We start from the raw sequence: 14,502 nt of genomic DNA, 5'->3' as shown, positions 1-14,502 counted from the left end.
GAGGTAGAGTTTGCAGTGAACCCAGATCATGCCATTGCACTCCAGCCTGGGCGACAGAGTAAGACTCCGTCTCAAAAAAACAAAAACAAACAAGAAAACATTGTTTTTAGGTTTTTGATTTATTGATCTTGTTTCCTGCTGGCCAAAATAAACAACAAATTCAGAGATACACAAATATACACATGAAGTTCTACCAAAACTATAAATATGTTAGAGAAATTTTTATACAAGAAGTCATTCAGAATATATTGGCTAAATATTGTAGGTGCTTCACTTCTGTCTGGGCAACAGCTCCGTTCATCATTACCACTTTATGTGCCTTCACCGATGAGATGTTGATTTGAAGTTTTATTTGAAGGAGAACTTTGAACTGGTAAGTCTCTCATTTAAAATCAGTATTTTATGGTTTTCTTTCTTTCATTTCTTTTATACTTTTTCTGATTACTTTAAAATATTAAACAATTATTGTTATATTCAGTATGCATATAGTTTTGAAAAATTAAGAGTTAAATCTGAAATTAAGCTGCATAGAAAATATAACACCTCTTAAACATGTTTGTAAAATGTTTATGAGATAACTTTTATCATTAAAAAAATTTGGGATGTATATAAATGTTGTAATAAAATATTTTACATTTTTGTGTAAATATCTAGGACTTTACAATAAATACCTTAGCTGAGTTGTCTTCGAAAAGGTTATATTTGATTTTCTTTGGTGGCAGATTTACTATAGTTACACATTTTTTAAAAGCTGTCTTTAAGGTGCTACCTGTTCTGTACTTTTCATTTATGAATTGTACTTTTTGGTTCATCATGAGTCTCAGGGATATCAGCTTTTTGAACATGTATCTATTAACAGGTTCATGTTATCTATTAACATGATAACATGATAATTTAATCTTTTAGAATTTCAGGCCAGTGATTTCTCAGTGAAGAGTTGATATTTCCAAGAGTGGTGGAAGTATACTATTTTACCATGGTAATAACACTGGAATTACTTCCTTTTCATTAGCTAAGACTTTCTTTCCTTTCAGTTCATTTCTTCTCCATTATTTTGTTTCTCTTGTCTTTCTATCCTTAATTTTCAATCTAAGACAGAAAGGAAAAATAAGTGAGAATAAACAAAATCCATAGCTAAATAAACAGAATTATGTGTTCATCTATTGTAGGGTTCAGCAAACTATGATCCATGGGCTAATCTTGCGTGCTATCTAATTAGTAATTTTTGTGGGAACATAGCTACATGTATTGTTTATGGCTATTTTCATACAACATATGAGTAGCTACTACAGAGACCCTATGACCTGCAAAGCCTGTGGTCTGGCCCTTTACAGAAAAAGTTTGCTGATTCCCTGAATTAGGTGAACATAGAGGATAAAACCTCAGAATGTAATATAAGGATTATAATTGCTACTTAAGGTTTTTTTCCCCTTATTTTCTGTGTAGTGGGACAAATCTGCTCAGTGTGGATGAAGATGAGGATTCTGAAACCTCAAAAGGAAAAAAGGCAAGTGTTGCTTGAAATATTTTTTTTTTTACGTTATATACAAAAAAAATTGTTACCTCAATAGAAGACCTAATATTTTTAATTTATAAACCCCAGTTACCCACTTTCTCCATCCCAGAGGCAAATGGTGTTCCCAATTTGTTATTTATCACTTTGGGAATGTTTTATGCATTATAAAGAAGAGAAATATTTCTACCTCCCATGTTACACAATTGGTAAGATACTGTGCATGATCTTCCTTTAACTTAATATATCTTGGAGACCATCTGTAAGAGTTCATAAAAACACCTCATTCTTTTCAGTGAGTGCATAGTATTCCATTGTGTTATATACCATTAACCAATTGCACCTATTGATGAATATTTAGTGTTGTCAACTTTTTAATTCTTTTCTAAAATAATGTGTAAATTAGCCTTCTATATGGGTTATTTTGCAGACATACAAGCGTATCTGTAGAATGAATTCCTAAAAGTTGCACTGCTTTATCAGGACAGGTCCATTTCTAATTTTGGCGTACCAGATTTACACTTGTTCCATCAATATCTGAACATTATCTGTTTCCCCACACATCTGTCATAATGTCATCAACCTTTGATCTTTGCCAGTGAAAACTGGTATCTCAGTGTAGTTTTAATTTCCATTTTATTTTTTGTGAGGTTGAATATCATTTCATATGTATAGTCTAATTCTTTTCTAAAATAATTGTCAGTTAATATCCTTTGCCTGTTTCTCTATCTGGTCTTTAGAATATTATTCATAGGAATTCTTTTTATATTTAGTCTAAGACACATTTTTTTTTTTCCACATTTTGACATCTTTGAAATCTGGATGCATCTTATAAGATAGTGTGACACGCTTTAATTATTTTTAAAAACTGTTTTTGGCCAGGCGTAGTGGCGCACGCCTATAATCCTAGCACTTTGGGAAATGGAGGTGGGAGAATTGCTTTAGGTCAGGAGTTTGAGACTACCTGGGCAACATAGTGAGACTCCATCTCTAAAAAATAAAAATTTTTGCACAGTACATACGATAGTGGTATATTATGTAATAGTTTTATGGGTTTGATGAAATAAGGTATTTTGGAGAAATTGGCCCTTTGCTGTGATACTAGTTGTTAATATATATATGTGTGTGTGTACTGTTTTTTTTTTTTTTTTGAGACAGAGTCTGGCTCTGTTGCCCAAGATAGAGTGCAGTGGTGCAGTCTCAGCTTACTGCAACCTCCGTCTCCTGGGTTCAGACAATTCTCATGCCTCAGCCACACGGGTAGCTGGGATTACAGGCATACGCCACCATGCCTGGCTAATTTTTGTATTTTTAGTAGAGAACAGGTTTCACCATGTTGGCTAGACTGGTCATGAACTCCTGGCCTCAAGTGATTGTCCTGTCTCTGCCTCCGAAAGTGTTGGGATTACAGACCTGAGCCACCGCACCTGGCCATTACTAAAATTTTAACTCAGGTTTTTCACTAGTCTTTTGTCTTTGCTTATGATGGCTATTGCCATGGGGAAAATATATTTCTTTATGTCATCAAATGTATCATTTTTTCTTTTAAAGGCTTTTGGGTCTACTGTCTTTGTTCTTAATGATGTTAATTTAATAACTTATTTGGGGCTGGGCACGGTGGCTCATGCAAGTAATCCCAACACTTTGGGAGACCAAAGCAGGCAGATCACTTGAGGTCAGTAGTTCGAGACTAGCCTGGCCAACATGTTGAAACCTCGTCTCTACTAAAAATAGAAAAAATTAGCCAGGTGTGGTAGTGGGCACCTGTAGTCCCAGCTACTTGGGAGGCTGAGGAAGGAGAATTGCTTGAGCTCAGGAGGCGGAGGTTGCAGTGAGCTGAGATTGCGCCACTGCGCTCCAGCCTGGGTGACAGAGTGGGACTCAGTCTCCAAACAAAAAATAAAACAAAAAAACCCACTTTTATATGCTTTGTCTTATTAGATATGTAAAATAGTTTCACAACAGTAATACCAACATAATTACCAATAAAATGATTTTCAAATTATTTTGTTTCCTAGTTTTTGATGACACATATAACAGGTATATGTGTCCCACTAGGAATGTGTATTTAAATTAGTATATTTTTAAGTAATTTGGAATTGTTTATTTCTGTTTGGTATTCTACCAACTGAATAGAGAGTTAGGTTTGTTGTTGTTGTTGTTTTTAATTTTGTTTTTTGTAGTGAGGAATTGCATTTTATTTTCATTTTAATTTTTATTGTATAAATTTTTTGTATGGTTTCAGCATCACATCTCAAAAGAAGTAATTTTCAGAGAAATCTAATTTTATCTTGATTCCCTTTATTCTGTTTTCCCTATAAGTGACTTGTTTTAAAAATTAGGTGGCTTAGCTTTTTTTTTAATATATATGTAAGCTTATACTACTTTTCTTGGAAAAACTATCCATACTGTTTGCTGACACCTTGATTTTCTTACTTAACAGTATGTTATAGAGATCACTCTACAGCAAAGTATTTACAGATCTTTGTCATCCTTTTTATTATATAGTACTCCATTGGATGGATATACTGTAGATATTTAATTTGTCCCTACTTATGAATAGAGATTTTTCCCCCAGTCTTTTGCTATTACATATAAGACTTTACTAAAACCTTGTGCATATATATTTTTTTCATATCTGTGTAGTATATTTGTGGGATAGATTCCTAGAATTGAAGTTGCTATTTCAGAGGTGAAATTCACATGTGATTTTGCTAGATACTGCCAAATTCCCTATCTATAAGTGTTAACATTAGCCATTCCCACTAGCAGTGTATGACTCTATTTCCCTATAATCTTGCAAAATATGTAGTCACACTTGAATTTTTGCTGATCTGAACATAGCACCTTCTTCACATATTTCCTGTATTTACACTGTAAGAATTTGAAGAACTTTTACATTTCCTTTTTTCCCCTGTCTTTCTGTTTTTTTTTTCCCCCTCTTCAACAGCTCTATTTTGTCATAATTTGAGGAAATTTATTTTGTTTATTTATCTATTGATACTGAGTCTCACTCTCTTGCCCAGGTTGGAGTGCGGTGGTGCAGTATCGGCTCACTGTAACTTCTGCCTCCCGGGTTCAAGCAATTCAAGCAATTCTCCTGCCTCAGCCTCCTGAGTAGTTGGGATTACAGGCGGACACCACCAAACCAGCTAATTTTTATATTTTAGTAGAAGTGGGGTTTCACCATGTTGGTCAGGCTGGTCTTGAACTCCTGACCTCAAATGATCTGCCCACCTTGGCCTCCCAAAGTGCTGGGATTACAGGCGTGAACCACTGTGCCTGGCCTGAGGAAATTACTGAATTTGATGTTTTTCTGTTAATAGTATTAAGTTTTTCTTTATGAAGTTTTTCATACTGAAAAACTCTTAAGGTTTTTCCCACTGCAGGTTTTCCTAGCTTTTATTTTAACATCTGGATTTCCTGAAGTGCTGCTTTTTAGGTGTTCTTTACATAGACAAGAAAAAAATAGAGAAAAAGGAGTGAACTGGGTAGATGAAAATAAGATGTGGGTGGGCACGGTGTCTTTTGCCTGTAATCCCAGCACCTTGGTAGGATGAAGCAGGATGATCGTTTGAAGCCAGGAGTTTGAGATCAGCCTGGGCAACAAAATGAGACTCTACCAGAAATAAAAAATAAAAGATGTTTTCTATCACTAACTTATATAGGGCATTGGTCTTAATGTACATATATAGAGCTTTCAGATTTTTTTTTTTTTGAGATGGAGGCTTGCTCTTTCGCCCAGGCCAGAGGGCAGTGGTATGATCTCAGCTCATTGCAACCTCTACCTCCTGGATTAAAGGAATTCTCCTGCCTCTGTCTCCAGAGTGACTGGAGACACCACCACGCCACCACGCCTGGCTAATTTTTTATATTTTTAGTAGAGACCATGTTGGTCAGACTGGTCTCGAACTCCTGACCTCATGATCCGCCCACCTCGGCCTCCCAAAGTTCTGGGATTACAGGTGTGAACCACTGTGCCTGGCCTGCTTTCAGATTTCTTATGATTTTTTGTAAAAGTATATGCTTTATTACATATTTTTAAAATGTCAATATTTATGTTTTAAGGTAAAACCTACAGGACACATTGATTTATGTAGTGAACTCTAAAGATCATTTTGATATGATAGTATCATCTATTTTAAATATACATGGACCATCTCTTCTTTAACAGTTAGAAATTTTATATTGTGCCTTTTCCCTCTTAAATTCATATTTCTTCTGTTCAGTTTTCCCACAGAATCTTAATATGATATACTTTTATGTAATTGAAAATCTTTTTATTATCCTATCGCACTTTAATAGAGATATTCTTCACTGAAGATAAACTTTACTGAAGCTTAACATTAAGTAAAACTCCTGCTACTAAAGTTTGTTCTTTTAAAAACTGAGTTATCATTATAATGATTAATGAACACTTGATCTAAAAAGTATTACTATAGATATTTATAATTATTAAATTTATTATGCAAAATAGTATTGGAAATTTATCTTTTAACATGGATGAGGCTGATGGTTTCCCTTTTTATTCATTTAGTTCGTCTGTTCATGAATCCGTATTACCTGAATGAAACTTTCTGAATAATTTTACTCTTTCTTAAAAATGGACACGTAACAGTTGTACATATTTATGGAGGGAAATTTATTTTTAAACTTTTTTGTTAGACACAAGTGCTGAGAAATCCTGGTTACATTCTAAGTAGATAAATATGGAAATAGTCTTGCTATAGTATTATCGTACAATTCTTTTTTTATTTGAGACAGAATCTCGTCTCCCAGGCTGGAGTGCAGTGGGGGCAATCTCGGCTCACTGCAGCCTCTTCCTCCTAGGCTTAAGTGATCCTCCCGCCTCAGCCTCCCAAGTAGCTGGGACTACAGGCGCCTGCCACCGCATCTAATTTTTGTATTTTTAGTAGTTTTAGTGGTTTTGCCGTGTTGGCCAGGCTGGTCTCAAACTCCTGACCTCAAGTGATCCACCCACCTTGGCCTCCCAAAGTGCTGGAATTACAGACATGAGCCATCATGCCTAGCCACAGTTCTTTCCTTTTGAGTTAAATGCCAAAAATTACATAGTGACCAAACATTTAAAAATTAAACATAATTTGTAATCCAGTCATTAGGTCCTGGCCTTCCAGATTTTGGAGAAATACACTAAAAAAACTTTACCAAGGTTTGAATAGCTAGTATACTTGTTATTTTTAGGTTTCTTTTTTTGTTTTGTTTTGTTTTAACCAAATACTCTCAGAAATAATTGGAAAAACTGAAATCTTGTTATTTTCTGTATGCTTTTGCCAATACAGTACTTTTTTTTTTTTTTTGAGACAAAGTCTCCTGTCCCCCAGGTAGGAGTGCAGTGGTGCGATCTTGGCTCACTACAACCTTCCCCTTCCCAGATTCAAGCAATTCTCCTGCCTTAGCCCCCGAGTAGCTGGGACTATAGGCATGTGCCACCATGTCCGGCTAGTTTTTGTATTTTTAGTAGAGACAAGGTTTCACTATGTTGGGCAGGCTGGTCTCGAACTCCAGACCTCAGGTGATCCGCCCACCTTGGCCTCCCAAAGTGCTGGGATTACAGGTGTGAGCCACCACGGCCAGCCAGATTGAGGATTTAAAGTTGATTACCATGACTACCATGCTTGATAATCCTTCAGAAAGTCTTTATGTGTCCCAGGGATATATACATATATCTACCTGGATTTTGAATAGCTTACAGGTAATGTATAGATCTGTCAAACTAAAGGAAGAAACTGAGGCAAAATTAATGTAGTTAATAAGTTAATATAGTAAAAATTAATATATTATAGTGAGTTTATTTGAGTCACATTTGAGGACTGCAACCTGGGAGCATAGATTTAAGTTGTCCCACATGTATGCTTCGATCAGCAGCAGTTACGAGTGAGTTTTTTAATGAAAAAAAGTAGAGACTATTCCTAAGTTGTTTACCAAGAATTTACATTAAAGTAGCTAACAATAGATACTGATTGGCCATACTTTGTTCTTTGTATCACAAATTCCTGGAACATGAAAATAATGAGTGAGGACTACAATGTGCAACTTGTGATAACTTTTTTTTATGAGATGGAGTCTTTTGTCGCCCAGGCTGGAGTGCAGTGGCATGATGTCAGCTCACTGCAATCTCCGCCTCCTGGGTTCAAGCCATTCTCCTTCCTCAGCCTCCCGAGTAGCTGGGATTACAGGCATGCATCACCATGCCTGGCAAATCTTTATATTTTTAGTAGAGATGGGATTTTGCCATGTTGGTCAGGCTGGTCTCGAACTCCTGACCTCAGGTGATCCACCAGCCTTGACCTCCCAAAGTGCTGGGATTACAGGCGTGAGCCACTGTACCTGGCCAACATTTTAGGTAATTTATCTGCTAGTCAGGAAACTACAGGCAAGAAAAAGCACATAACACCTTTAAATAGTTGCCTTTGGGCATGGGTCGGGGACTATGACTGAAATTCCTTACGTCTCTCTGGGCCTCACAGAGCTCAGACTGCTCTGAGCTGTTTTTCTTTCCTCAGGTCCATATGGATCATTGGTTTAAACTATTATAGACTGGTTTCTCCGTTTGAAAATGAGTGTAGAATTGGGAGAAATCCTTTATTTTAGTTCACAGTGTCTTCATATCTTTCCCCTTCTCTTTCACAGAATCTTCTCTTTGCCTTTGGGCGTCTGCAGTTTCACTGTGCTTCTTTTAAGGGATTTATATCTTTTGTTAGTTAAGAAAACATTTTAGTCATTATTTCTGTGGATTTTACCTTTCTACATTATTATTTCTAGACCTTCTAATAGACATAAAACCATCATTAAAAAAAAAAAAAAGAAGAATCCCGTAACCTGTATTTTATGTTTAAAAGCAAAAAAGGGGGAAAAAAAAAAAAAAGGCTAATGGAATGAAGTATATCTCTGTACCATATTCTGAGTAATTTCCTTAGCTCTATCTTCCGATTTACTTTTATCTTTAGCTCTATCTAAGCTGCTAGGTAATCCATACATGGAATTTTTTTTTTGTACTTTTTAAAAATTTCAGTGACATCATTTATAGAACTGCTGTTGGTTCTCTTTCAAAGTTGTATTTCCTATAGTGTGTCTAATTTTTTACTGTTTCAATTCTTTTTTTTTTTTTTTCAGAATTTGAGTGCTTTTAACATACGTATGTCTCTAACTTAATGGTTTCATTTAGGTTCTCTTATTATCTGATATTCTTCAGTGCTAAACTTCCTGAATATCAGTACTTGTACTTAAATTATATGATGTGTGATAATTTTGGGTGGAAGATAACATTGATAATTTTTTGCATATTTAGTATTCTCAATGAAGTATTCATTGATGCAACAAATACATATTGAGCACAGTGTTGGAGCAAAACAGATTTTTTTGTTCTTGTGGAACTTAAATTCTAGTAACTTGCTATGCTTATTAGTTACTTAATGATTAATGTTATAAACAGGGGTTGTCATGTTAAAGCTCTAGCCTGAAATCTATTGTCTGTTAGCTACAATGGTTTTTACATTTTTAAATGCTTGGAAGAAGGAATCAAATGAATTCTATTTCATGACATGTGAACATAATATAAAACTCAAATCTGTGTCCATAAGTAAAGTTTTCTTGGAAAACGGCCATGCCTATTTATAAATTGTTTGTGGCCACTTTTGTGCTGCAACAACAGATTTGAGTATTTGGACAGAGTTGAGTAGATACAAAGACTATATGATCAAGAAAGCCTAAAATACTTTTAGCCCTTTGCAGAAAAAGTTTGCTGATCCCTGTATCAGTGTTTATTTTGTATAAATGTATTTCATAGATTGATATCCAGAGTCCCCCTTGAAGACTCCCAGTGAATGACTGAAACCCCAGAGAATACTGAATCATATATCCTAGGATGAAGCATTGGTGAAACCATTCCATAAACAAAGTAACTGTCACCCACACTTTAATTGTGTTGCCAGAACACAGGCAGATATTTTTTGTTTTTGTTTTTGGGAACGTGTGGGTTTAAACACTCTGGACAGTAATACCTGGTTTTAACTATGCCCCACAGCATTGCTACATAGTACCAGAGTTAAGCTGTCCTTTCATGTTTTATGCCCTGGTGCATTTATGAATTAGTATGTACTTCCCTTGCCTGAGTGTTATTCATAATCTCTGAAAAGCTTAACAGTGATACCATAGAAGAACTTTGGAGACAATCTTAGTATGTACTAGCAGAGGAGTGGCTAAATTAAAATATTTTTTGGAATGCAGTTGACTGTTAGTAACTGATACCGTAGAAAGCAAAACCATAGATAAAGGGGGACTACTATGTAGTATTGTTGGATAAGTTGTATGTTAACCAGACAGAATAGCAGACTCTAGGCTTGCCAATACTGTCTACTTTCTAGAATTGTCATGAGATTTATATGAGATGATGTAATTCACACAGTATATGACACTAGCAGTTTTCTGGAAATAGCTACATTTTGTTATTATTAAATGCAGTGTTATTGAAGCTTTGTAAACTGATGTTTCTTTGCAAATAATGTTTATAGTTTCAGGTCTGACATCAGTGAAGTCCTTGTTTGTAATTGGTTTTCTAGTCATTTGATCTCTTTTTGAACAAATGGATTCATCTATTCACAGTAGTTCTCTTGATGCTGTGCTTGCATTACCTGGAAAGCTGTCTTAGGCTGGGGTAGGGCAGTGGATTAAAGTTTTAGGCAATTCCAGACTGAACATATCATCATGATTTTATTAATGGGAGTACTCTAATCTGTGAGATAATCAACCATAAATTTTTAAAAACTTATTTACACCTTATTTCCTCCCAGTAATTTGATGTAGATTACCAAATTAGGAGCACAAATAAAATGATGGAAAATCAAAACAATTAGGAGGTGAGTAGATTTGCCAGGATTCTAAAATAATTTATATGTTGTATTTTATTTTATTTTATTTTATTTTATTTTATTTTATTTTATTTTATTTATTTATTTATTTTTTTTTTGAGACGGAGTCTGGCTCTGTTGCCCAGGCTGGAGTGCAGTGGCCGGATCTCAGCTCACTGCAAGCTCCACCTCCCGGGTTCACGCCATTCTCCTGCCTCAGCCTCCCGAGTAGCTGGGACTACAGGTGCCCGCCACCTCACCTGGCTAGTTTTTTGTATTTTTTAGTAGAGACGGGGTTTCACCGTGTTAGCCAGGATGGTCTTGATCTTGTGACCTCGTGATCCGCCTGTCTCGGCCTCCCAAAGTGCTGGGATTACAGGCTTAAGCCACCGCGCCCGGCCTATATATGTTGTATTTTAATTCAACAGTTGTCTCTAAATTTTCTGGGAACTGAAATTGTGTCCTGTAATTGTATAATTGTATGATAAAAGAATCTTTACAAATTTATTTTGCTCCTTTTGCCCGTTATATACTGTGATCTCTCTAAAGTGATTGTTACTGATATGTTTATACTATTATTTGCATCTATTGAAGTATAAAGTATCAATTTCTGTCTGTATAGAAACTTTGATACTAAGGCAAAAGTTCTTACACAAAAGCACAAGTTGAAATGACAGCCGATTGCCATATTTGGCTGTAGTGTTCTCCAGATAGCAGCAAGGCCTGATAAGCAGGGGAAATGCTTACTTTTTACTCTCTGGAGAAAGCTGTCCTAAGATCCTCTACCCTAATTGTCTCAAATATCTTTGGAGAGATTTACATAAAAAGAAAGTAATACAATAAACCTCCATGTTCTTACAAATTTGCATTGTCTTTAGGAAAAAAAAGTAGGCAGTTGAATCATTCTTAGATCCATGCCAGTGCTATCCACCATCATTCTAAATAGCTGTACGTTTTCACTACTTTTAAATGGTTTTCAAATAGTTGTTGATAGATGATCACATTATAGCATTTATCGACTCATATTTCTGGATCTTTTTTTACAGTTAAATCGTCGATCTGAAATTGTTGCTAATAGTTCTGGTGAATTCATCTTGAAGACATATGTAAGACGAAACAAGTCTGAAAGTTTTAAAACTTTGAAAGGCAACCCAATTGGACTTAACATGTTGAGCAACAATAAGAAATTGAGGTATAGGCACTTCACCACACATCCTATAGAAAAGATAAAGGAAGAGTTTGACACCAAAAACTTTGAGGCTAACAGGCCCAACCTGTACCTTTTCTTCTGAATTTGTCAAGAGGGCCAAGAGGTAGCATGGTCCCAGTATATGGATTCTTTGCTTTGAATCTTAGGAGTAGGATTGATTGCATTGTCTCTTGTTTCTGAATAAAACATTGCAAGAAATACTTTATTAGGGTGGGATCTCATGATTTTGTTTTCATACGTTTAGTAGAATCTCAGTCATAATATTTGAAGAAGCACAATAGAGTGATGTGGTCATGTCTCCTTTAGGAAATACTAATCAGGATTGTCTCAATAGGGGACTTAAAAATTTCTTATTCCTCCTTTTTTCAGAAATAACCCACCTTCCCTACTGGTTACCATAGTGAACCACTGTTACTGGTAGGATTGGGTATCAGTAGCAACTCAGAAATAGGGTTGAAACTCACTTTTATTTCTGCTGTCTCAACTTACACATAGACAAATGAAGTACATAAAAGCTCAGTAACTTTCAAGTCAGTGGCAAAATCAGAAATAGTATTTAGGACTCCTGATTTTTGTTTTAGTATTCTGCTTTATTTTTTAAATTTTCTCAACCTCCGCCTCCCCAGGTTCAAATGATTCCCTGCTGTAGCCTCCTGAGTACCTGGGATTACAGGTGCCCACTACCATGCCCGGCTGAATTTTGTATTTTTTATTAGAGACGGGATTTCACCATGTTGGCCAGGCTGGTCTCAAACTCCTGACCTCAGGTGATCTGCTATTTTTTTAGTTTTCTTTAATTGGACTGGAAACATTTGAAAGACAAATTCAAGAAATGGAAAACTCCCAATAGACAATTGGGTTTATCCATAAATTTTTAAAATTATTATTGGTAAAGGTTTTTGTGTGTGTTCAGATTTTAAAAGATTTCTTTTATAAATGTGTATAATTTTTCCGTGTTCAAATTATTTTGTGTTTCTTGAATCTGCAGTGAAAATACGCAAAATACGTCATTATGTTCTGGAACTGTAGTTCATGGTAGACGTTTTCATCATGCTCATGCACAGATACCAGTAGTAAAAACAGCAGCCCAAAGGTAAGAATTCTAATTGTCTTTGGTTAGTATATACATGGCATCCTCTTCAATAGGTTTTCACCTTTTTTAGCCATTTTTTTCCTTTGTGAAAACTTACTGTTTTCACTGTCTGTAGAGAGATATATCTCTGAAATAATTCATGACATGAAATTATGCTATTTTATATCTGTTTTTGAGTAATCACATTCTGTAAATAGAGAATTTTTCAATAAGACCTATTCTATTGCATTATAATCCAGAGATTCTAAGATGATATTTAAATTAAAGTGATTTACAATAATGACCTTACAGTGTTTAACTATCTTCAGTTGGTGGTTTAGCTCTGAAGAGTAAAATTACAGTTAATACCATACTTTCTTTATAAGGCTTATAAAAGTTCATAGCATCAAAACAAGTCACATTAGTTTTAAATGTTGGAGAAAATGTTATTTTGTAGTTTTAGTTAGATTTAGGAGTTCTCATTGATCTTGAAAGTACTGCTTGACTCAAAATAATGAAAGTAACATTTGGAGGACCATTTTTGGAATGTTACATGACCTTTCAGTTGACTGAAATTCTTAGGCTAAAAGAGTTAAATAAATAATCTGTTTATTGCATTATAAACAGTTCCTTATAACTAGTAACGTTTAAAAATTTGGCATATATTTTAGATGCTGTTCTTCTTTTTTTTTTTTTTTTTTTTTTTTGAGGCGGAGTCTGGCTCTCTTGCCTAGGCTGGAGTGCGGTGGCCAGATCTCAGGTCACTGCAAGCTCCGCCTCCTGGGTTCACGCCATTCTCCTGCCTCAGCCTCCCGAGTACCTGGGACTACAGGCGCCCGCTACCTCGCCCAGCTAGTTTTTTGTATTTTTTAGTAGAGACGGGGTTTCACTGTGTTAGCCAGGATGGTCTCGATCTCCTGACCTCGTGATCCGCCCGTCTCGGCCTCCCAAAGTGCTGGGATTACAGGCTTGAGCCACCGCGCCCGGCCTGTTCTTCATTTTTTAAAAATGTAAAATCTAGACTCATTTAGAAGACATGTCCTGAACCTTGCTATATTTTTCTGTTTACATAGATGTGCCATCAGCTCTTTTACTTAAAAACGTTAAGTAACCTCACACTTCGCGATAAACCAACCTTTTTTTTGCCTTAAATATATTATTGTATCAAATAGTGTTCACATAAGATACTTGAAAAATTTAAAAGGACAAAGAAATTACTATGCATACCAAAAATTGGCTTGCTCTACTGCAAAGTACACAAACAAATCAAGCTCTCTGGCCTACATGTGGCAAAAACATGAGAACAAATAATAAAAGGAGAATAATTAGGGGAGAGAAAAAGAGTAGACACGTGCTCATGCACTGATGAACTAATGATACTAATAGAAACCATTGCTGATAAAGGTGTCTTAATATTCTGATAATGTAGTCTAAGTTTGAAATACTAATTTAAACCTTATAGTCAACTTAGGTGATTCATTTATAACCAAAATTATTACATTATTTTTGCTTCTGAAGTTGTCTGTTTAGAATTACTAGTGACCTATTCTCCGTTCCTCATTTCCTCATTGGTATGTTAAAAAAAACAGTGAACAGTCTGGAAATTGGGTTGCGATTTGTTTTACTCTAGGTGTCAACACCTATAACATTTTGCATGTGTATTATTGCTCATTTACATAAAAGATTAGATTCAGTTAATATGAACTTGTATATATTGGTAAAATGTTTAAAATATTGTTAAAATCAACAACCTGAGTTAATTTGTATTTAAGAAATAATCCTGATTGAAAAATTCTTAACGATTAGGGGCAGTAAAGAAAACTGTATAAATCAAGTCAGC

The 14,502-nt window shown here is 35.3% G+C and overlaps 1 protein-coding gene across 13 annotated transcripts in view; it reads left to right on the top strand.

Annotated features, from left to right (window-relative positions):
- LOC105479432 (SUMO specific peptidase 6) overlaps positions 1 to 14,502 on the top strand; it is a 122,050-nt gene that overhangs the window by 26,448 nt on the left and 81,100 nt on the right. For 4 of the 13 annotated variants that reach the window (XM_071096831.1, XM_071096830.1, XM_071096829.1 and 1 more), the window contains exons 3-5: positions 1,447 to 1,507; positions 11,427 to 11,572; positions 12,579 to 12,683. In XM_071096831.1, coding sequence (XP_070952932.1) covers positions 1,447 to 1,507; positions 11,427 to 11,572; positions 12,579 to 12,683 — 312 coding nt within the window. Of the gene's footprint in view, positions 1 to 265; positions 374 to 963; positions 980 to 1,446; positions 1,508 to 10,323; positions 10,390 to 11,426; positions 11,573 to 12,578; positions 12,684 to 14,502 lie in introns of those variants that run through there. The other 9 variants (XM_071096834.1, XM_071096835.1, XM_071096832.1 and 6 more) reach the window with 6 other exon arrangements.

The sequence above is a fragment of the Macaca nemestrina genome, chromosome 5 (assembly GCF_043159975.1).
Source record: "Macaca nemestrina isolate mMacNem1 chromosome 5, mMacNem.hap1, whole genome shotgun sequence".
NCBI classification, from domain to species: Eukaryota; Metazoa; Chordata; class Mammalia; order Primates; family Cercopithecidae; genus Macaca; species Macaca nemestrina.
The sequence above is the reverse complement of the archived record's forward strand: the minus strand, read 5'-3'. Positions and strand labels throughout refer to the sequence as shown.